The sequence below is a fragment of the Zychaea mexicana genome, assembly GCF_025766255.1.
Source record: "Zychaea mexicana strain RSA 1403 chromosome Unknown BDB00scaffold_173, whole genome shotgun sequence".
NCBI lineage: Eukaryota > Fungi > Mucoromycota > Mucoromycetes > Mucorales > Lichtheimiaceae > Zychaea > Zychaea mexicana.
In genome coordinates this window covers 37,215-59,909 of record NW_026516836.1, presented here as the reverse complement: position 1 = coordinate 59,909, position 22,695 = coordinate 37,215, and the positions used below count along the sequence as shown (strand labels likewise).

Below are 22,695 nucleotides of genomic sequence, written 5' to 3'. Positions count from 1 at the left end.
TTTCTTTTTTCTAATAGAGGATGGCTCTGCGGTGATCTGTTTGGACTTGGATTGGCTTAGACCCCATCTCTCTCTGTCTATAACTTTGCTGTAAAACGACAAACAAATGTAAGTATAGGTGGATCCAGCTTGGGATGGAGGAGGATGGTAATGCCGTGTTAAAAAATAAAGATAGCACAGTGGGTGCAGCCCTCTAATAATCTTTTTTTTATCCAGCTAGAAGAAGTGTTTCTGTTCTGGCTGCGATTCTCTGCTCTGCTCTGGCCGTGTGCTCGGCTCTCCTGTGTCTGTAGAAGTATGGGTAAGCATAGCACGATAGAATCTTGTATGTGTGTGGTTTAACAGTTTCCCATTAACTGTTCATCTCTTTCGTTTCTCGGAATGGCGATAGTGCACAGACACCTCCATGCCAGTCAAGATTGATGCTCCACTGTCATCCCGCTCCTAGAAGCCGACCTGTCAAGTAGTCCATCGGCAGTGGTCAAGATCTATCCATCCATCTGGACGGTGGCGGGTGCTTTTTGCTTTGACTTGGACCTGAGGAAGTCCTTAAAAGCCTCATATTCTTCTTTGCGTTCTTTGTATAATTTATCCCCCCCTCCCCTTCCCCTTGCTCTAACCCAGGAAGTCGTTAAAAGCGTCTATTGCGTTCTTAATATAGTTTATCCCCCTCCCCTCCCCCTTTGCTTTCTTTCACAGTTCCTAGTAGCCTCTGTCTCGACCCATCTTCGGATGTTGCATCGTTTCACGCGAACGGCTGTTTTTTTACTCAGGCAGCCTCTGGGCGTAAGTCCTGCTTCATCTTCAACTTCCCCGCGCCCACGGGTAAAAAGTGCGGCCGAGGTCCCCATGAATTTGGGAATGCTTTGCGTAAGTATTTACTTTCTCTTTTTCTGTCTGTGAATTTACATGGATGAGAGTTTCCTTTTTTGGATTTTTCAGCTAACTTTTAAAGATTTTAATAATAAAGAAGATGTACGAGTGCTATAGACTGATATAAATGTATTCGATACATAGCCAATCATTCATATATCTCGATGATTGCCGTGATTAAGCATGCCGAATTCGTGCTGCTGCTGCTGCATCATATCATACATACATACAATGTGCGCACATTATGTACACGTACAATACAAAAAACATATGCTTGTGCAGCAGTTGGATGATCATCGTGCAGAGTGTCTGAAAATATGTAACAATAAGATACAGTAGGGCATTGTATATACATGGAGGTGAGCTGATTTCATATTCTATTTCTCACGCCTTTTTTTCCTTTTACATATGGGCTGTGTGCGTACGTAGCAGTCAACTCTAAAGGATAATAAGGGGAGAACAAAGTTTTTTTATTGCCTTCTTTGTGTATGCACGCTTAGATCTACGTACAAAACAATAAAGTAACTAGAGGAAATAGAGAGATAAGAAAAGAGAAAGAGAACCATAAAAAAAAAGAAAAAGCTTACAAGGAAATGAAAACATCTACGACCGTATGTACAATGTCGTGGTAGTATAATAGAAACAAGAGAAGATGGGGGCGAGGGGAGTTGAACTGGCAAAAAAGGGCTTGTGTGTGGAAAAAATATACTGCATCCAGTGCAAGGCAATAGAAACAAAGAAAATATGATGTGTAAAACGTGAAAGAATACAGTACAAATTGAGTGAAGAAAATGGTTTACAAGCATAAAATAAAGGAAGAAGAGGGGTTTTATGGCGGTGGTAGTGGAAAGGTATCGTCAATTCATATACAATCCAGTCGTCATGCAACGGATTCAGCAAAAGAATAAGGAAAAGAAAAATCGAAAGCTGTTTGTTTCAAATCAAGCACTGATAAGTAGTGGGCATGATTATGGCCAATTGAAGCCATGGTAATCTAATTATCGATGGCTTAATACAACGTTCTTACTTGTTGCTCGCATGAGACATGTATTATAACTATGGCATAATCTTACCATCATTAGGATCATGCTGAAAGTACGGTGGTGGATACATGGATGGGATGTCCATGAGCTGTTGATACTGCTGAGCAACCACCGATGTCGACATAGTGCTAGCCGCAGCGGCCGCAGCAGCGGCAGCACCTGACATACTATTACTATTATTGGCATCTTGCATATTAAAAGCTGTCGTTCCCGGAGACATCGTCGTCATCATCGATGTTGGTGGTGTCGGCGCGCTGTCGTATCTTAAATCCATCATTGTCAGATGATGAGGATAGCTACCATTATTCACCATCAAAGTAGCAGCAGCAGGATGAGGGTGCTGTGTCTGATGTTGTTGTTGTTGTTGCCGTTGGTGGTACTGACGATGTTGCTGTTGTGCATCCAAGTGCTCGGGTCCACTCGTAGTAGGAGCCGCAGCGGTGGCGGCGGCGGCAGCAGCAGCTGCCATATTCATCATAAATTGCTGTTGTTGCTGATGATCGTAATAGCCTCGATGTCCCGTCATATAGTTCGGCATCATACCACCACCACTTGGAGTTCGCACCATTACGTGTTGTTGTTGGTGTTGCTGCCGACGCATGAAGGTTGTGGGCGTAACCACTGCTTGGTATTGCTGTTGTTGCTGATGTTGGAAATTGGAACGAGCTGCCTTTTGCTGCTGTTGGGCAGAAGAACGGCGGCGTCTTAGTAGTGCTGGCTGTGGTGTTGGTTGTTGTTGTTGCTCAGCCATAGCACTTACTACAGCAGCAGCGCTCTGGTCCGGGGGTGGTACAGCATCGCTCGTGGTAGTCATCATCATGAAGCTTGCATCCAATGACGATGTTGAATTCTGTCGCATCTTTCGCTTTTCATTCGTGGTTGTCGGGGTCATTGTCATGTTGATGCTTTCCATTAAGCATGCCGGCGGCGACCGTTTCTCTCGTTTCAGTGGCTCGTCGTTGTTGCCACTTTCGAAAGTCGAGGAAACTTTACGTTTGGGCGAAGTCTCAGTACTGGGTGCTGATGATGTCTTGTTTTCCTCACAAGTAATAGTAGTAGTAGCGTTTTTTATGTTACTGTGGCTATTACTGGTGGAAAGTGGTACAGCAGGTGTAGGTGACGGTGGTGGCGATAGTTGGGTCGCCGTACTATTGCTGTTGTAGGCTGCCGTAGTCGTATCGGTGCCTATGACAGCAATTTGGTCAATGGTAGCTGCTCCATTCGTATTCAGCAATAACTCAGGTGACAGATACATTGGTTGTTGTTGTTGTTGCTCGAGTATCGAAGAAGCAGACGAAGAAGAAGATGAGATGGTTCCGTCGAAGATACTGCCCGCCACGTTCTGTTGTTGTTGTTGGTGACGCTGCTGGGGCTTGGTTTTGGACGCTTGATCTCGAAGTCGCTCGTTTTCACGGCGTAAGTGCTCAATTTGACTTTGAAATTTTGTTTCTCGGTTAACAGAGGAAGAGACTTTGCATGGTAATGTGAAAGAAGAGGCGGAAGGGGGTGGGTTAGTCTACTGTGCTCCGAATGTGTGTTAAACCGAGAAATACGGGAGGAAAGTCATTTACCAAACTCCAGCGACTTGGCCACGATGACAGTTTTGCTAGGGCGACGCACAGTTTGTAAAGACGGCAACGCATGCGCAAGTTGTTGGAACTTGGAATTGAGGTTTTCACGGCGTTGGCGTTCAAGGGCATTGTGGGCTGAGCGCTTGTCAACATGGGCAAGGTCATTGGCACTGCTTTTCGTGTTATTACAAAAAAGGGATATATTTTTAGTGAGAAAGGAAAAGCTTGTTAATATGATAATGTATGCTAATTAAACTACTGTTCTTACCTTTCCTCGACATGTGCCATATCTGACGATGAATACACATTCCCTAAATATGGATGCTGTCAATAAATCATGTAATAAAACAACAGCTCAAGGGTCCACTTGCTGCTTCTGCTTAGTTGTTAATAAAATATGCACAAGAAAGACACTAACCATAGTGGTAGGATGGACCAGCAGTAAAGCTTAAAAAGTTATTGGAAGTGTTCCTAGCGGATCGGCCGCTGCTTATATTTTTAAATCGATGCGAAGGCATAGTATAATAGTGATGTCTGTTAAGTATACAGACAATATAGAGATGATAGAAATATAAAGTCACCCTTGTGCAGAAGAAGAAAAAGCTAAGGGGAGGGTGTTCCTGAAGGGGCAATAGCTGAAAAGGGTAGTATAAGGTATAATAAATAGTATGCGACTCGAGGCACAGAGAAAGAAAACCGGCCTATGCTGCAAAAAGGTAAAAAGAGAAGACAGAGAAGAGAAAGAAAAGAAAGAAATCAAGAAAAAAAAGAGGTTGGAGAAAACGCCAATAAAAGGTTTTCCGTGGGCGGTGTATTTATATACAGACGCCTTAGGGGTTAAAAAAGACGATGGGTGGTGCTTTCGATTCGGATATACTGGATGATTTGATATGCTGCTGTAGCGTTCCCAAATGCGAGCAATAATTGACGATCCTTTTTGACCGCTATGGAAAGAGCTGTTACCGCACGCGCCAACGCACACAAATACGCACGCACGCACGCACGCTCGATCACACAAAACGATCTGTGTTCGCTTGGATCTTTAAAGTACCGAAAAGAAAGAAGACACCACCATGCGATGTATACGAGCCTTTTGTTTTCAAGCGGCAATAGAAAGAACTGTCGGTCTAGCGGAAAATAAAGTCTGTACATCATAAAAAAAAGATTACGAAAAAAGGGTTCTCTTGCCATCATCAACAAGGGTGCGTGTTCCATTTGCAATCTGCCTTTCCAACGGATAACACCGAGAATATTACTTGTATTAGACAAGGCGAATTATCTTCAATGGTGTTATTTCCAGCACATACAGCATTCGGTAGCGTTGAATAATAAACGGGCATATGCAGGAAGGTCTGTGCATACTGCAGCACAATTTTCAGTCACAGAAACACATAATGCACACCTCCCCACCAACACAATAAGTGTTGTTTATACTAATGATAATTATAGCAAAAAAAAATTTATGACCTATCTCGGTCTCTCTTTTATTCTCTCTCTCTCTCTCTTTCTTATTTAGAGTATGATGCCGAATATACAAATCGAACAGCTGGTTTGATCACGCACAACACACATGTTCTCAGCATCGTTTTCTTCTCACTTTTGCTTCTTGGACTATTATCCCACTGTCAAGCACCACACTTTCTCCAATAGTGATATATACTAATAAGATAGCACCACCATGACGACAAACAAAGAAAATAAGGATCGTCGTCATGGTAACCAATACCCCGTGCACACCGAGCCAGTCTCTATAGCACACACGGCAACAACATGGTAACGCAGCATGTTGCTTGGTAGCGCAAAACTTCAACATTTTATAATTATTAGTACTATTAACATTGTCATCATAAAGAAAGCTTAAATTAATAAAGTTGCCTTACCCGCACAGCATTACAACGACAGTCTAGATCTGCCATTATTCTCGCTCGACCGAGGAAGGCTTGGGGTTGGGGGACTAAAACAAGAGTGCATTTTTTTTGTCGTTAGGGTCCATGTCTATCTCTCTCCTTTTGACTTGACTCGCTTATCCACCGCACTCTCTTTCCTTTCTGACTTTCTTTCTTTTTCTTTCTCGTAAACCTTGAACTGCAGTATCACGTTCCACTTTTGCAATGTCTTTGTTGACAGGATTTAGTATTTTTTACGCAACGCGATTGGCTAGTTTGTCCTTCCCATATGGTTGCACCACTTTGCTGCTCGTCTGCCTATCATCACGTGTATTACTGAAATTAAGAATGATTCATAATAGCATTTGCAGCGCCAACCCTGTCTATTAACCCCGTCATCATTATCATTATCATCATCATTTGACTAGAACCTAGCCAATCTTTCGGTACTCGCTCCGAAAAAGCAGTCGAACAAGGAAAGCGGGGGTAAACGATGGATAGAGTTGCCAAGAAATATATACAGATTTCCCTTATTATGCGTGACGCGTATGGGAGTGTATGTAAGTGGTATGTGCGTGCGCTCGCTATTTATGCTGCTATAATATGTAATGCACAGCTTAGTATATTTCTCATATACACACCTACATTCGTTTTATGCGCATCATCTTACAAGACTTATAATTACGCTGCAATATAATCCACGATGCGCTTCTTCGTGGTTGCACAAACAAAAGCGAAACGACAAGAAGAAGGGGGAATTGAGAGAAGATCCGATTTCTACGGTGCTATTACCATCGACAAATGAACAAAGGACTCGGCCGATGATGATGACCGCATGTAAAGATCGACGATGATGTTGATGACGCGTCCTCTTTGTTCTCCGAACCTGCACACCATTCATGAAACCATCATGAACATACAAGCCCATCATTATATTTTTTGCGCATCCTTCCAACCCCTTAGTGATGCCCCCCTAATTTATCGCTCGACTCTACCGATAGCAGTCAGTAAGAGTAATAAAGCTAGTCGTATAGGATAGTGTTTGTAGCAGATAGCAAATCGTGTGGTGAGAGCGTCTAATATAAAGACAGATCATCCAAGCAGTACATCCATGTTTGTGTACCAAAGCCGCTATCGTCTGTACTTTAAGCGCGTACTTTCATGGTTAACATATGATATGCGGGAAAATATCCGCTTCTGTTTGCTGCAACTGCATCAAAGCATCCCTATAATGACGAATAACACTTGTCGATGCGTCTTTGTTTCACGATTCTGCTCAGAAAACTACTTTTGCATTTTTCTTTGCAGTCGCAGAGAGCAGCACAGCCTTGTTCAGGAACAATTGGAACCTCTGATTCTAATTATGTATGTGTGCGATCGATTTTGATAGCAATCATTTTGTTTTTGCTGGTTCTTGTTTTGAAAGGTGTCAATGTAGATCATGTAACGTTGCTTGTGCAACCGCATTTTCGAAAATGTACTGATCATGGTTCTTCCAATCACCGACGTATATGTCAACACCTCGCTCGCTCCGAATCAGGGGGCTAAGGAGAGGGGTAAGCAAAACAGAAGGAATACAATATTTCGATCGATGGAAAGGGGAAAAAATATCACCTATTCTTTCGCGCGTAAGGCTCTTTTGACCATAACAAAGTACGAATGACAGATAAAGACAAACAGTTTATCCGAGGAAACACCCTTTAATTTTCTCTCACGTAAAGATGAACTCCTACTTGTTTTTCTACAGTAATAATCTGGTTGATCTAGCCGCTTCTTGTGCTGTGCTGCTGTGTTATGTGTGCCTAAGCTGCTGTATCATACAATACGTAGCACCACAGTGTCACAAGAAATGCTCCTTGCGCTGTTGGTATTGAAATTTTTTAGAAAATGTTTTTCGTCAAGGGTTCACAATATACCATTGAAATCAGAACTAGGATACTTGCTAGTAAGTAAAAGTAGTACTAGTAAAGTTTGAACATAAAATAAGGAAAGCCTCGAAAAAACTTGCATAAAATAAAGTGGCTTTGTATTAAAAAACCAGTTCATCATGCATACACGAGCAGCAAGGGCCCAATTTTACTGATTCTTGTTTTTGTCTCCTGTAAAAAAGGCGTGGTATGTATGTACTAGGAATTCCTTTAGCAAATACATAGGATTATTTCAGCAGCTTAGTAGCCAATAAAGGGTGTTCTCTTATTAGCGAATCAAACGAACCGGATTTCCCAACAAGAAAAGGAGTAAAAGCAGTATTTTTGCTCGACATTGTCGATTAAGAGTTTTTTTTTTGGTCTGAATCAATATTAAAATGATGCGCTTGCTCCTTGATATACCTAGAGAAGCACCACCGGCAGACAGGGGAGTATGATAAAAAAGGACTGCATAAAAACGCAAACTTGCGTCATACTTTTAGAGATGTATAAATATGTTCGATTGTTTATTACGCATCAGGGAAATAGCAAGAAACGGTAATGGCCTGCTGATTTTGAATCTGGAGTATCATGACAGCTTCACGCAAGTATTATACTCAGGGTAGATGAATTACACAAGTAAAATGACGCTCCACATACATCGAAAGAAAACTCTTTCTTGCAACTTGTAGAATCATGATTCACTTTGCTTCAACAGACCGCTTTGATACAGTTATTCATCATTGGTATTCGTATTTAATGTTCTTTACTGGGGCTACAACAACGACAACCTCTAAAATAATTTTAGATAGACAAAATGTTAAACTAAATATGATGTTACAAAAAAGGAGCATTATGAAGAATTTTTGAAGTAAGATTTTAAAGGTTTACTTGGGCGAAAGTTGTACACTGTGGTAGAGCTTCTAATACCTATCTATACCACCTAGGGACTAGAACCATGTTGTCCTCGATGGTTGTTGGCTGTTCATTTATTAGTGAGTTGTGTTAAAAATGTGGCTGAAACATATCAATACGCATAATACATCACACAGCACTTTACCTGTGATAACATCATATAACAAGCATCTATGATATCAAAAGATGATGAAAATGCCTATTGAAAAAATGTATATCATTACTACTCAGAACATTACTGCTAATGTGCGTAAATTATCATCATTGACTCTCTATACAACAGATGGATTTTTTATTATATGATAATTATTTATGATATTATATGAATAGATCATGTTTCCATACGTAAAAGGTAAAACGCCTCATCACCACTTTATCTATTATGTATACGTATGTGAAACAGCATCTTAGCATCTTCCTTCTCCCAGTATACTGTATACAAATTTATGTTTTGAAATTATCATGCTCAACTACCCTAGTTTACACATTGAAGCTAATGTTGCTTTGCGCAAGGATAAAGCTTGAATTGAACGGTGGTGCATTTAATCAACTTGATGCACAGTGTTTCAAAATTAAAGTTGATTGTTGCAGCAACAATAACAGCAGCAACAGCAACAGCAGCGTTCATACCGCCATACTGAGAAACAAGGCGTCACTTTCTTCAAAGAAACAGTTTGTTTTCGTTAAATTAATTCTATATTCTAAAATGCCATGTATTATGTATGTATCTACTTATTTATCGCAGTTGTGTTTATTGGGAGTAATCACCGTGTGAGCGCTTACCTCATTGCCATGTTTTCTGGTTGATACAAATTTAGAATGTTGTATGTTACACAGATCGACCTTCACAATCAAAGAATGTATCTTTTCTGATTTGCTACATTTCAATTGGTTGTTTGAACACACTCTAACTTTTTCTCTAGAATATAACCACTAGCAGCTGGCGCCAAAAAAGAAACGAGAGCTTCTCTCTCCTTTACATGATTAGCCCCTTACATACATACATGTAGTAGCCTACTATCATCTTGGTCTGGATTTGATGATCAGTACGGTAGCGAGAAGATTATTCTATTGTTCTTTTGCTTAGTAAAAGGTGCAAGAGAGCAAAACGTTACTGCTCTTTCTTATTAATACAAGTACTTCAGTATTGATGCTCGAAGGATTCACATCTGTCATACACTATTGTATATAATCTGTTAAGATCGTGTAAGCAGAAAACGCCGTTTGTATAGTACTGGTAGCTTCAAGATTTCGTAGAACCCGGTGATGGTTTCGGTTGCATTCGTCAGAAATGCTGGTGTTACGAGAAAAAATATAATCTCCCTCCATCTATCTTAATGGTATGAAAAAGTAAATAAATCTTGAAACATAAAAGGTTCACTGATTTTGGAATGAAGACTAAGACCCCTTGCTTCCCCCCTTCAACGTGCAAATTGCCGAATGAGTGGCCTTTTATTGATGGATGAAACACTTGCTGCATGCTCCGTGCAAAGAAGCATAGAAGCAGTATTTTAACGGCGAGCTTCTTATGTACAACTATGATATACAACAATGCGCAAGGATGCGCCTTTGTATCTTTTTTATTTCTTGATTTCCAGCTATTAGTTGCTGTGTTGTTGGTGCCTATTTTTCTTCTACTATACTTATTACACCTCCCTTCCTTTCGTTATTAGTTTGATTGCTTTCCATTTTCCAAAGGGCAAAAGCATCTTCGTTCTTTTTTCTTCTGCACAAAACAAAAATACTACCATCCTTTACACAGTAGCGTATATTTATACTGTTAAAGGTTTTCCTGCCGATAGCCGAGAATCCCACTAGATGTCCCGGAGAACAAGTTTTCAAACCGATCCTGGGTCCCACCAACCACCACAACCGTCCTTTACTACCGGTCCTCCGCCCTCACCAAACATCCACCGTATTATCATTGAGTCCCGGCACTATGACTCTACCAACAGCAGCGCAACCGTTACTAATCCTCAAAGTGAGCCTTCGTCGCCACGTAATAGCCAATACTATGCTGACAACAGACTTTCCATGGCAGCCATGGCCTTGATTGATGAGATCGATATGAGCTCAACGCTAAGTAGAAGGAGCAGTATCAGCCACCATATCATCATCGAGACGCCGCATGATCCGCAACAGCAGCACTACCAACAGCAGCCTATAGTACCACCAAGTAGCTCAACAATTGCATCAGGAAGCAACAGAAGCAGTATGGTCGGCGGCCCGTATTATTTTAACGAAAACAGCACGACAACGTTGTACAATCCACGCGCTGAACATTGGCGATACAGCACAGGGTACTATCACAACGCAAACAACCGCGCATCGATGCCACCAGGTCCATTGGCCGAGGAGGAAGAATACGATATCACCAATGCAGCTTCCGTCGCTCCGCACGCGGAGAAGTACCACTCATTTGATCTTGATCAGATGGATAAAGTCACCAACGATCCAACACATAACAACAATGATAAGGATCACACAAACGCTCTAAGCAATCTCGAGATTGCTCAAGCAGCAGCAACAGCAGATAATTGCGACAACCACACAACAGCACTATCATCTTCCAAACATGCAAAACGAAAGTACATGCATAAAAAACTGAATGCCACCAACAAGACTGCTAAATCTTTGTTCATCAAGTATTGGTTCTTATTGGGTTTGGCTTTTGTCATTGGAATGGCATGGCTGTTCCCGGATGTCGGTAAAGCCAACGGTACGATACAAGCGCAGTATACAGTCAAATGGGGCGCCGTCATTGTTATTTTCTTGCTATCCGGGTTGGGTATCGATGTTCGCGTGATGCTGAAAACGATTCTGCGGTGGCGACTCCATTTGGTTATTCAAGTGATAAACTTCCTTGTCTTGCCGTTTCTTATGTACGCCATCGTCCTTATGCTTATTACTGCAAATGCCAAGATCGATAATTCGGTTTATAAGGGCTGGATGATTGCATTATCGACCAGTACGACAGTATCATCTAACGTGGTCATGACGAGAAATGCTAAAGGAAACGATAGTGGGGGTATGTAGTAGATCAAGTTGGAACACATCCTTTAATTCGAATATGTATGGAAGTTACTTGCTCTGTTTACTAATCAAAATTATAATGTCATATTTTTACAGCATTATTCAATGCTGCATTTGGCAACATTCTTGGCATCTTCATTTGCCCTGCACTAATGACTGGTAAAGAAAGACACATAAAAAAACCAAATGCGCAAATCTTGAATTATAGCGTAAGCTGACATATTCCATTTTGATTTTGTTGCTCTCTTTTTTCATACATTTGATTCAGTTTTCCAACAAGATGCGCGTGTTTTTCCACCGGGTACACCTCATGGTAATCCAGACTATGTCAATATCCTTCGCAACCTGGGTTTTACTGTACTTCTACCACTTGTTGTTGGCCAGCTGGTTCGATACCGATTTTCGGAACCAGTAAAAAAGATAGCAGCCAAACTACGTTTTCCTATCATCAACAACCTCGCTCTGCTATGTCTCGTTTGGTCTGTATTTTGCGATGGTGTCGCTAGCAATGCATTCGATCAGATGACTGCTGTCGACATCGTCTCGATCGTCTTTGTGGATATTTTCATGTACGTCTTTGGGTGCGCCTTGTGCTTATTCGTTGCCCGAGCTCCATGGCCGTCCAAATTTGTATCTGAGCCTCAGTGGATTTCGCAATGGAGATTTGGTAGGGAAGATACTGTAGCTATTATGGTATGTAAACGATGGTCGTTACCATTCTTTTGATAGTTTAAGACGTAACACGAATTAGCAGTATAATAACACCTCGTCTGGTTACAATTTTTTAACTTAGTATTGTGGCGCGACCAAGACAGTATCCATGGGTATTCCTTTGATCAATGTTCTGTACTCTCAAAACAGCTACGGTGTAGTTGGTGTACTTTCTCTCCCGCTATTACTTTATCATATTATCCAGTATGTGACTTTTGTTTTATTGCATATTTTGTTTTTCGTCGTTACACTCACACACTTGCACCATGTGCTTATAATAGATTGTTCATTGGCAACTTTCAAGTTCAGATCCTTAAAAGATGGATCGTCAAAAATCGAAACATAAACAATGGTGACAAGCGCAGCAATGAGAAGCATCAAGTCGGTGGGGCGGAAGAACCAGGTCTGGTTGCTCCAGCTGCAGATATCGCCACCGCTACTGCTACTGTCACAACAACACCATCTACTTTCAGTGGCGACATGAACCAAAGGGGTAATCATGATGATACGGGCTTCCACCAATTCTGTTATCCATCTCCTACGGTTGGCCACAAAGGAGGAGGATCTCTCCAACAACAGCAGAAACCTGATGACACTAGTAGTCTTGAGCAATCTGCATCACCTACATTACTTCGATCGATGACCTCCAACACTGCCAAAGATGGACCGACTGCAACGACAGCAGCAACGAACAAGCCTGCACGAACATTTGAAACGTCCGAGTTGACAGCGATTGAAGTTGCTCCAGCATGGCAGATAGCACAACAGGAAACCTACGATGTTGCTCCTGTTTTAGCGGACCATCAGCAACTTCAAAGAGCGCAATCGTTTGAAAGTGCTCGATCTCGGTTGTCAATTACATCAATTGATAACGACGAACAAATTAGAGAAGAGCATAGAACTGATATGCGAGTTATAGGTAATAGAAGCAGTATTACGATCACTGCCAGCAACCTTCAATCCAGCACTAGCGCTTCCAATGTAAAACAGTAAACTATAGCTGATTATAAACCACAGTTTTCAAAAATGTTGTGTTTCCTCCCGTACTATTGTATTATCAGTATCAAATGGAACAAGTTGTATTATGTAATATTAGAAATCTTGCTTATTTATATTATTAGGCATCGTGCTTGACTATTCCAATATATATCATTCATCAAAAATCCAATAAAAGAAGTGGACTGATAATCCTTCCATATTGGGCTTTAGAAGCATGACCATCCCTTCATTTCTGAATGAAATTCTTAGATAGTGCGTGAGGACAATAAAGGTTAGCAAATCATGGCATTTTAAATGAAAACAGAGAAGAAACTTTTGGAGACCGTGGTAGTACAAGAGGGTGATTTACCATGCAAGATCAGCAAGTGACGCGCCCAGCTGGACGAAAACGTCGGAGGACTACTTAGGCGCACAGGGCGACCACACCCGTTTCTATTCCGCTTCAATCGAACCTCGAGGAAAAGAAGGTGAACCTTTTTCTTTCTTTTTTCTACATGTTCTCAAAACCTAACCCATTTGAAGAATCTGTCGGTAAGTGACTATGTACTGTTAATGCAGTCAGTAATTTAGTGAGCTAAGATAAATACTTGCAAAGAATTTATAATGTTTGTGGCGGATGTGCATATTTGTAAAAGCGCCAAGGATAACATAACTGACTTCGATTGCTCTATAGCTGCTGCGACCAACGAAAATCTCACATCTGAAAACTGGGAGCTTATCCTGGGTGTTTGTGACAAGGTTTCTCGAGGAACACCTGAAAAGTAATTGTTTGATCATTTGAACCACGTAAACTGGGTGCCAAGCCTTGGCCTTCCTTCTCTTTTCTTTTGCAGGGAACTTCCTGCAGCTGCTTCGCGGCAATCCCCTTTGAAAAGGGACGGGGCACGGGAATTCTCTTGGCAATAGTTGAAAGAATGTGGAGAATTAAATCTAACGCTTTTGGATCTCTATAGTGCCCGGGATTGTGCTACTGCTGTTACCAAGCGATTTACCAGCCGGAATGCCAACGTCCAACTGTACGCCTTGGCTGTAAGTTCGCTTTCCTGCGTTTGCTTATCTATTCACCCCCTTCCCGTCCTCAAGTTTATGCTAAAACGCCATAAATGTCTTCTATATAGTTATCAGAAGCATTGGTGAAAAACTGTGGTATTACAGTACACCGAGAGATTTCGTCCCGCGTGTTTACAAATGCGTTGAGCAAGCTTATTCATGATAAAGTAAGAACGAGTCATTGAAAAGGAATAGAAAGGGTTATGCAAAATTGTTGTGGTTCCGTTTCTTTTCTTAACGATCATGATGCATGTACATACATAGACTACGCATGAAAGTGTGCGCAAAAGAGCACTTGAACTTATTCAAGTATGCTCCCTGGAATTCAGCACCGATTCGAGCCTTGGACTGATGAATGAAGTCTATCATTCACTTCGTGCAGAAGGGATTCAATTCCCCAACCCACAGAAGCCAAAGAAAGAATATACCCAGGTAAAAGCAAATTGATTTTTGTGTTCTATCAATTATTAATCACTAAACATATACTGGATGGTATATGGTATATGAACTACAGACCGAGTTGGATAAGCAAAAGGAAGAGGAAGAGCTTCAGTTGGCACTTGCGTTGTCATTGTCGGAATCCGAGAAACGATCTACTTATCGGGTAACTCTTAAAAAAAGATTGGGTGTGGGGGTCTAAGATGCGTACTTGATTACTAACTGGTATGGTGATCGCTCTAATTAGGCTTCTTCTTCTGTTACCAAGGCAACCGCATCGTCGGCATCTAATGTTGGTACTACGGACGCTGCTGCAGCACCAAAGGTAACTTATTGTCGAAAGATACATGTATACAGTAACCGGGAATACAAATATGATACATACCTAATGTATATGAATTATACATAATATAGCCCAAGCAAGATGTTGCTCCAAAAGTATCGCGGGTGCGCGCGCTTTATGATTTCCAGCCTACCGAACAAGGCGAATTGGGTTTTCAAAAGGGCGATATTATCCGAGTTATTGAGAGTGTCTACCGCGATTGGTGGAAGGGAGAACTTCGAGGACAAATGGGCATTTTCCCTGTGAATTACGTGGTATGTTTCTGTTGATATCGTTATCCCTCGCAACTTCTTTGAATAGCGGTAAGGAGTGAAAAATTAACTAAATGGGATACAAAAATAGGAAAAAATTGTGGATCCCTCGCCAGCAGATTTGCTAAAGGAAGCACAAATGGAAGCCGAAGTAATGGGTGAGCTCCAGAATGTGGATCGTCTTTTGGATATGTTGACACGCATCGACCCGCAAAAGGATGCATTCTCGGAAAATGAAGAATTACAGAACCTGTACAATAATTCACTCGCTATCCGCCCCAAGCTCGTGCGTTTAATTGAAAAATACAGTCTAAAGAAAGGTATGTAATTCGGATTCTTCTCATTTACCCTTTTCCAGTGGCGTTCAAGAGAGTAATGCTTATTGTTTGTGTTATTAGATGAACTGATTGCCTTGAATGAAAAGTTCTTGCATGCTCGAAGCATGTACGATAGAATGTTGGGATCGTCGCTTGCCAAGTACACATCTCCAGGTGCCCCAAGTGGTAATAACACCTGTAAGAGTAACTTATCCGCTGGTCTTTCGCTACTAATGCTTGCGCTATATAGGCCATGAATATTCGACGCCTCAGCAGACGCAAGGTTACGGCGTGTACCCACCCCAACAACAGCAGCAACAACAGCCAATGCCACAGCAGCCCACATATAGCGGTGGTCCTCCATCTGAGAGCAGCTATCAAGCTTATCAGCAGCAACCTCCTCAACAACTGCAACAACAACCCACCGCATACCCACAAGGCTATCCCCATACTCAAGCTTCTCCTGGCGTGCACCATCAGCAGCAACAGTATCCGCCTGCTATTCAGCAGCAGCAGCAGCCACCGCAGCAGCAGCCACCCCAACAAATGCCTCAACAATCTCCACAGCAGGCGCCTCCACCTGCTTATGGATATCCTGAAACTGCGCCAGTACAGCAGCAACAGCAGCCTCAATCACCGTCTAATCCACCTGTGGAGCAACCCGTTGCTCAACAACAGCAACCACAGCAAGCTTATGCTCAAGTTCAACCCAGCAGCACTCCCGTTTCATATCCCGCACAGCCATCCTATTCCACGCCGTACCCTCCTCAACAGCCCCAGCAACAGCAGCAACCAGAACAACAACCACAACAAAGCTACAATCCCTATGGTATGGGCACACCCATGACTCCTCAGCAACAGCACCCACAGCCTACTGCGTATCCGCAGTATCCCCCTCAGCAACAACACACTGGCGCCAACCAGCAAGCTTATGCTCAGAACTACTAATAGTTTAGTCTTGCCGATTCCTGCTGAAATAAATAATTTGACTGGATAAACTTTTGACAGCTCTGTCTGTCCTTGTCGCCGACAACTCTACACTTGGTTTTTCTTTTTTTGTGCTGTAACAAAAAATAGCAATAATAATGATACCCAAGGTACTTTATTAGACTGCACTGCACCCTTTCTTTCCCCCATTCATTCTTGAATCAAATTCACAATGTTCGAAAACCCCCTCACTTAGAGAGCTCTTTCGACAACAGCCAAGCGTATTATCTTCTCGGGTATTCAACCTACCGGCATTCCACACCTGGGCAACTATCTCGGTGCTTTATCAAATTGGGCCAGTCTACAAGAACCGGGCACGACCAATTACTATAGCGTTGTTGACCTTCATGCTATTACTATGCCGCAGAATCCAGACGCATTGCGCCAGGCCAAGTTCGACATGGCCGTCAGTTTACTGGCGTGCGGTGTAGATCCGGAAAAAAGTATTCTGTTTGAACAAAGCAAGGTCAGGGCTCACTCTGAGCTTGCATGGATATTCAACTGCTTGACGCCTGTAGGATGGTTGGGTCGCATGACTCAGTGGAAGTCAAAGATGGATAGTGCACGAGGTCGTGTTTCCTCACACGCAGAAATATTGGCAGACGAGTCGTTGACGACTGGGTTAAAGATGGGCTTGTTCGATTATCCCGTATTACAAGCCGCTGATATTTTGCTTTACAAGTAACGTATACACCTCTTTTGGTGAAGATATTACCGCTGCTGTGTGTCCTTGCTGCATGAACTAAATGAGCATTATGTATATCTAGAGCGACTCATGTACCTGTGGGACAAGACCAGCTACAGCACCTTGAACTTGCACGCGATACTGCAAAGTTGTTTAACAAGACATTCAATCAAGAAGTGTTTCCCAAACCCGTCGCGATCATACGTAAGCAAGCTTTTATGTGTGCATCATCATATCTGTTTTTGTTTTAACAAAGATGAGATACGTCGTTGCTAACTTATGTATAGCACCCGAGACGCAGCGCGTCATGTCATTGCGCCAACCTACGGCTAAAATGTCCAAGTCTGACCCCTCTGATCAGTCGAGAGTCAACCTTACTGACTCTCCAGAACTTATACAAAGCAAGATCCGTCGAGCCATGACCGATTCACTGCCCGGTGTTAGCTATGATACAAAGGAGCGTCCTGGCGTATCTAATTTACTGAGCATTTACAGTGCTGTACGCAATATTAGTATAGAGCAGGCTGTCAACGATTTTGCTGATGTGCAAAGCACAAAACAGTTCAAGGAGCAAGTAGCAGATGCAGTCATCGAGCGACTTGCTCCCATCCAGGCTGAACTGGTACGATTACAAGCTGACGCTGGGTACGTCCGACGTGTATTGGATCAGGGTGCGGACAAGGCAGCTGAAGCCGCGTACAGCCATATGGAAGAAGTCTACAAGGTGGTTGGCTTGCGATAGCAGTATATAGTAGTGGTATCAGATAATCATATACACATTATTTCGAAAATAGAAGCTACAACAACAGTAATTATGGTAAGGAGTAATAGTGATGATAATAGTGATGATGAATACAATGACATTACGGTGATGGTAGTGGCAGTAGAAGTGTGAAAGTCTTGTTGCCGCTGTTGCACCAAGGGTCCTATAAACCATTTGTCCGGATGATTCTTTTGGAAAGTACGATCGCCAAAGCCAATATGCCATTGCCGTCCTGAATCCTTTTCGTTGTCCTCGTCTTCGAACCCTTCTTCCAGTCTCGTTCCTCTCCACCGACCATGGCAGTCCTCATAACACGTGTTATTTGGGACAAAACCCGGATCCGTCAGCTGTTCAACGGCCAGGCCTGTCTCATCCGCGATCCATCTCAGCATGTTGGAGAGATTGCAGAAACTTTCAATTATAGTTGGCACTTCACTTTCAATGCGAAATGGAACTGGACATGTCGCGTGATTGGGATCTTGATCGTATACACCAAATATTCTTGCCAAGAGACCTACAGCCACCGGCGAAGTTGTGGTGGCGTTGACTTGCTTGTGGACAATTAAAGGGCTTCCTAAACAAAGCATGATAGCCTTTTAAGTATATTACTGTCACTTGCACCTCCCCTCTTTTACTTCTGACGCATACACAACAAATACTTTGTATTAGTATACAAAAGCCGTACCTGAATCACCATGGCAAGCCATTTCGCTGTCATGGGAAGACATGGCTTCTACCATATCCGAGTAGCCCGCAGTGAACCTTGTGACATTGACTGCTATTCGCTGCAACGTCGGTGCCTCTGGTTTGTCAATCCTTGTATAGCCGTAACCCATCAGTTCTGCCTGTCGTGGTATGTCAAAGTCCTTTGCAGACCACAAGGCAACTCGAGCAACAGTGTCAGAAGGCTTCAGCGGCTTCTGGAGCTTGACGATGGCGATATCGTGATGCATATCTACCTGTCCATTGCTGTCCTCGTAATCTGGATGTACGATCCAATCGGTAATAGTGTTGATCGTTTGGCTTTTACGGTCAATATCTCCGTATCCAACAAAGTACGGATTATGCCTCGTTGTCAAGCTCAATGGGTGTGGGGCATCAACCACGCAGTGAGCAGCTGTAAGGATGATGGCAGGGTTGAATAATAGGATCACGCCACCGCATACATGTGGATTACCGAGCATGACATAATATGGAAAGGTTGTCGGATCAGTAACGTCTGTTCCATCTTGGATCGCGAATACAACCGCTGGAATGAGCACTACAAGCAGCGCTACTACAAGTATTCCAGATAAATGCATCATTGTATTGATTATATAATATTCGTTGATCGATCTATCAAATTAAAAAAAGGCGGGCAAATATAGATGAAGTAGGGGAGGAAAGAAGAACGCGCGATGCGCGCCTAAGATGGTAGAATCGAGGTATAAAAGAGGTTAAGAGAGAGAGAGAGAGAAAGAAAGGGAAAGAGAAACGGAGGGCATTATAGTATGTATTATCTCTTGCAACTTTGGCTCTGACATGAATGAAGAATATAGGATATACATGGTTCGAATGTGGATGCATGGAGTAAAATGAGTTTGATGAAAGGGGGTGAGCAGCCTGCTGGCTCTCTTTGCGTTTTTTACACATTCCATCCCTTAAGCCCCAAATTAATGCTAGTGGCAAGCCACTCTTCCATAGACGACGATAATGTGCCGATCCATCCGATATGCAGGTCCGGTCGAATAACCACCGCCACAGGTGCGTCTTCGTCCTTGACACCATATCCGTGATGGCACTGTGCTTGGTTAATCTTGTCAATTAAAAGCGCCTGCTTGCTAATGACGCTAGGCGTTGCATCAATAACGCCCTTTTGAGTTGTCGTCGTAATGAGGTGAATCTGCAGCCAGCTCCAATCCTTGTCCTTGAATGCTTCCAAAGCTTCTGCTACGCGTGCCGCGGTCTGACATAAATCGCCAGCCAGAATCAACAAATGGAAGCACCAGCTATCTTTTGTGCGCCAGAGATCGTAGAGACGCGCTTTTTTGCTTGTGCTGTATGCTACCACCTTGAAATCAGGTGCACGGTCGCCTGCTCGTAAGAATCCTGCCGACGATCTTGGTGTTCCAGTTGCGTACGACACACCAAATCCAGTAGTCAATTCTTGATTCTCACGAATGAGGCTCATTAACGGCTCATCCTTTGAAACGTTCTCAGAAACTAGTCGGTCGATGGCAATAACCTTTTGTGCTATGGGACGCCGCTCGGGTTCGTATGTAGATAGCAGGACTGGCTTCGCAAGACCAGCGTTCACCATGGCGATTTTCCAAACCTATTCCGAGTTACGCGTGTTATTGCTTTGTTGCTCTAAGTACACATGAAGGTGCCGTTGCATAAATAGTTTCATTACCAAATTAAAAACATCGCCGATGCCAGTATTCAAACCTTGACCCAGGGTTGGACTTTGTGAATGGCAGGCGTCGCCACACAAGAAAACGCGAGGCGTATCACCTGCGTTGTCGGTATATCGAGCTGCGACATGCTGACCAACGCTGTACACCGTCCACCACATTACTGCCAAAAACTCTACGCGGTGAGGCAAAAGTGCTCTGCGTGCCTCACTTTGCACAGTCTCCAAAGGAATTTGATTTCTGTCGCGATCATCCGACGGAAGTTCCACCATGACACGAGTCAAGTTGTTTTCGCGTGGAAACAGGCATGCATGGCTTCCAAAAGGTCCTCGAACGAAACTGTATCACTGGGATTAGCATAAAAAGAATAAATTCTGTCTTTCGTAATAGATAGCTCCTGCCAGCATTTCACTCGTCACATACCTGATACTTTTTCGGTCAGGGAAATTGGTTTGCACCAAGGCATCTAAAACACCACAGTTCCGTTTACTTCCGTTGCCTTCATAGCCGATTCCAAGCTGCTGCCGAATTGAGCTGTGTGCACCATCACATCCTAGCAAATATTTGGCACGAATCACTTCTGTCGCATGATTTTTTTTGTTCTCCAACGTTGCCAAAATAGGATACTCTTCTCCTTCTTTTTGAGTAAATTGTGTAACAGTGACCGGGCGTTCGACTTGGATACCGTTTTCCGAAAGCGTGTGCTGGAAGTTCGATTCTGTAATATGTTGCCCAACGCAAAGAAGATGCCTGTTTTATGTAACATTTTTTAATTAGAATATGTAAAAGAGAACATGATGGTTCCAGTAGCAAACTGGCTTTGCAACATACATCAACCAAGAAAGACCAATATCTCGTTGTATTACTCCATACTTACTTGTACTTTGTAACGATGGATTCAGGGACAAAATCCATGCTTGTTCGTCCAGCTGTCGCCGTATGGTTGCGAGGCGGTAATTGATGGTGCACTGCTAGCGTTTCCACCTTGCTGCCTGTTCCTAAGAGATCAGTATTAAGCCCGGTGTAGTCAAGAATTTCAAGTGTGCGGCCATGGAGCCAGTCTCCGCGGCCCCAATGCTGTGGTTCAGATTCGATGTCTACAGTATTTATTATATTATGTCGTATAATATTGTGTGTTGGTGCGAGATTGTCATTTTTTTACTATCGTCGTGTGATACTAAAAACCTCTCCTTCAATTTTATTACCTACAATCCGCATGGTCAAGCCGGACCTGACGGCCATGTTTGCTGCGAAAAGACCAACGGGTCCTCCTAAGAACAAAGTGAAGCAAAAGGATATGTGGTCAAAGACTTTTATACACCGTTTTCAAACGATTATCGATGATGTATGTTTCTTTACCTCCAACGACTAGTACGTCAACTTGGGATGGAGATTCTTCACTCATGAATATATGTGCTTTGTGAAAAAGAGTATGATATGTGTTAAATTGAAAAATAAAGATGTAGCAAATATATATATGAATGCTTCGGCTAAACTGTGGGCCCATTTTTTTAATTGACTGTATGGCATGATCAAACTTTTCTATTAGAGTCCAACAAAAGCGGGGTTCGAGCATAAGCATGGACCTTGTACTAGTCAGATTTCTATATTTGCCACATTTCTGTAGTATATGAAGGTTGATTTTTTGGAAAGTTGTAATATCATGCTTTTCATAGTCTGATACCACTTTCTATGCACTCCTGTCTTTGAAAAAACCCGCGACAACTGATTAAACGTGCTTGTGGAGTTCTATCATTTGTCCAGTACAGTCACTTTGTTCATCCTTTATTTTTTTGCTTATATCAGACGAATTTGTGTGTTGGATTAATAGTGCTCACGCCATCACTAGTATATAGCGCCAGATATGCATGCACTAGTGCGCTCGACAAGGTATACTGTGTATGTATATACCATAATTGCTTAGGAAATCCCATGTGTTTGAAGCCAAAGCTCAAAAATTCAGAGGAAAACCTTTTCCTATCTGATATTTAGTTTACGACCAAGGTTTAAAAAGTACGGCGTTTGTCATTCAGTTGGTTATACTATTTTGTTATCAGAGTCCTTGCTATTTTCAATGAACTGCTGTTGTTAACATCAATTCGAGTTATTCGCTGTTTACGTTATTCAAAAAGACCTTAGCTTGATGTTCATCAATCTCAGCACAAGGTGGTTTCTTGGTATTGTTAATGCTGTCGATAATATAGATGCTTGAGTGTGCTTCTGTCAAGTGACATAGTCGATTGTATGCATTTTATATACACGATGTAGTACGTGGTGCACGCTTATCTTAGAGGGAGAAAATAGTGTAATTAAACAATCATTGAATGACTTAACAATCTAATATTTCTAGTAGTCACCCCGGCGTGTTGAATGATTTCGAAAGTACACTGCTGTCTTGCTTGGTGACAAAGATTAATCTTTGTGGTTTTCAACGAGAAACCTCGTCGATTACCCCATCTCAACCAGCGGTAGCCCAAGGAACATGGCGCTCTTTTTATATCGGGGAACAATGACAACTGTGAAGAAAGCA

General features: G+C 42.5%; 6 protein-coding genes across 6 annotated transcripts; 3 read left to right on the top strand and 3 right to left on the bottom strand.

The window, feature by feature from the left end:
- Nucleotides 1–1,760: 1,760 nt before the first annotated feature.
- Nucleotides 1,761–4,255, bottom strand: BDB00DRAFT_187840 (uncharacterized protein). The gene is made up of 5 exons (XM_053116397.1): nt 3,906–4,255; nt 3,756–3,798; nt 3,488–3,657; nt 1,947–3,386; nt 1,761–1,867 (listed from the first exon to the last, which is right to left on the bottom strand). Exons 1-5 carry the CDS (start codon nt 4,003–4,005, stop codon nt 1,842–1,844), a joined length of 1,779 nt encoding a protein of 592 aa, XP_052972950.1. The 5' UTR covers nt 4,006–4,255; the 3' UTR covers nt 1,761–1,841.
- Nucleotides 4,256–10,787: 6,532 nt separating this feature from the next.
- BDB00DRAFT_775892 (putative sodium bile acid cotransporter) lies at nt 10,788–12,272 on the top strand (the record flags this gene model as incomplete). The annotated part of the gene is made up of 5 exons (XM_053120244.1): nt 10,788–11,223; nt 11,325–11,387; nt 11,497–11,921; nt 12,022–12,143; nt 12,221–12,272. Coding segments are annotated over 5 exons (1,098 nt in total), but the record flags the coding sequence as incomplete, so codon positions are not given.
- Nucleotides 12,273–13,350: 1,078 nt separating this feature from the next.
- Nucleotides 13,351–16,364, top strand: BDB00DRAFT_859171 (uncharacterized protein). The gene is made up of 11 exons (XM_053125905.1): nt 13,351–13,469; nt 13,612–13,699; nt 13,892–13,967; nt 14,057–14,155; nt 14,253–14,420; nt 14,503–14,592; nt 14,674–14,751; nt 14,841–15,023; nt 15,112–15,340; nt 15,419–15,523; nt 15,588–16,364. The coding sequence occupies exons 1-11, from the start codon at nt 13,433–13,435 to the stop codon at nt 16,283–16,285; spliced, it is 1,851 nt and encodes a 616-aa protein (XP_052972948.1). The 5' UTR covers nt 13,351–13,432; the 3' UTR covers nt 16,286–16,364.
- A 20-nt stretch (nt 16,365–16,384) lies between these two features.
- BDB00DRAFT_187392 (tryptophanyl-tRNA synthetase) lies at nt 16,385–17,910 on the top strand. The gene is made up of 3 exons (XM_053116396.1): nt 16,385–17,005; nt 17,092–17,213; nt 17,297–17,910. The coding sequence occupies exons 1-3, from the start codon at nt 16,683–16,685 to the stop codon at nt 17,749–17,751; spliced, it is 900 nt and encodes a 299-aa protein (XP_052972947.1). The 5' UTR covers nt 16,385–16,682; the 3' UTR covers nt 17,752–17,910.
- A 411-nt stretch (nt 17,911–18,321) lies between these two features.
- Nucleotides 18,322–19,291, bottom strand: BDB00DRAFT_859157 (trypsin-like cysteine/serine peptidase domain-containing protein). Its single transcript, XM_053125904.1, has 2 exons — nt 18,458–19,291; nt 18,322–18,342 (listed from the first exon to the last, which is right to left on the bottom strand). Exons 1-2 carry the CDS (start codon nt 19,074–19,076, stop codon nt 18,335–18,337), a joined length of 627 nt encoding a protein of 208 aa, XP_052972946.1. The 5' UTR covers nt 19,077–19,291; the 3' UTR covers nt 18,322–18,334.
- On the bottom strand, nt 19,149–21,628 carry BDB00DRAFT_859155 (FAD binding domain-containing protein). Its single transcript, XM_053125903.1, has 6 exons — nt 21,525–21,628; nt 21,371–21,436; nt 21,043–21,262; nt 20,589–20,915; nt 20,165–20,504; nt 19,149–20,086 (listed from the first exon to the last, which is right to left on the bottom strand). The coding sequence occupies exons 1-6, from the start codon at nt 21,568–21,570 to the stop codon at nt 19,397–19,399; spliced, it is 1,689 nt and encodes a 562-aa protein (XP_052972945.1). The 5' UTR covers nt 21,571–21,628; the 3' UTR covers nt 19,149–19,396.
- Nucleotides 21,629–22,695: the final 1,067 nt, after the last annotated feature.

Bases quoted from the DNA above. Each gene is read 5' to 3' on its own strand.
- BDB00DRAFT_187840 (XM_053116397.1), bottom strand. From the start codon at position 4,005: ATGCCTTCGCATCGATTTAAAAATATAAGCAGCGGCCGATCCGCTAGG. The intron at 3,387-3,487 runs GTAAATGACTTT...TACCATGCAAAG, and splicing joins GGCCAAGTCGCTGGAGTTTG to TCTCTTCCTCTGTTAACCGA. The intron at 1,868-1,946 runs GTAAGATTATGC...ATCGATAATTAG, and splicing joins TCAGCATGATCCTAATGATG to ATTACCATGGCTTCAATTGG.
- BDB00DRAFT_859171 (XM_053125905.1), top strand. From the start codon at position 13,433: ATGTTCTCAAAACCTAACCCATTTGAAGAATCTGTCG. The intron at 14,156-14,252 runs GTAAGAACGAGT...GTACATACATAG, and splicing joins GCAAGCTTATTCATGATAAA to ACTACGCATGAAAGTGTGCG. The intron at 14,421-14,502 runs GTAAAAGCAAAT...TATGAACTACAG, and splicing joins CAAAGAAAGAATATACCCAG to ACCGAGTTGGATAAGCAAAA.
- BDB00DRAFT_187392 (XM_053116396.1), top strand. From the start codon at position 16,683: ATGCCGCAGAATCCAGACGCATTGCGCCAGGCCAAGTTCGACATGGCC. The intron at 17,006-17,091 runs GTAACGTATACA...ATGTATATCTAG, and splicing joins GCTGATATTTTGCTTTACAA to AGCGACTCATGTACCTGTGG. The intron at 17,214-17,296 runs GTAAGCAAGCTT...ACTTATGTATAG, and splicing joins CAAACCCGTCGCGATCATAC to CACCCGAGACGCAGCGCGTC.
- BDB00DRAFT_859157 (XM_053125904.1), bottom strand. From the start codon at position 19,076: ATGATGCATTTATCTGGAATACTTGTAGTAGCGCTGCTTGTAGTGCTC.
- BDB00DRAFT_859155 (XM_053125903.1), bottom strand. From the start codon at position 21,570: ATGAGTGAAGAATCTCCATCCCAAGTTGACGTACTAGTCGTTGGAG. The intron at 21,263-21,370 runs GTAATAAAATTG...TAAATACTGTAG, and splicing joins CTTGACCATGCGGATTGTAG to ACATCGAATCTGAACCACAG. The intron at 20,505-20,588 runs GTATGTGACGAG...CCAGTGATACAG, and splicing joins CCTGACCGAAAAAGTATCAG to TTTCGTTCGAGGACCTTTTG.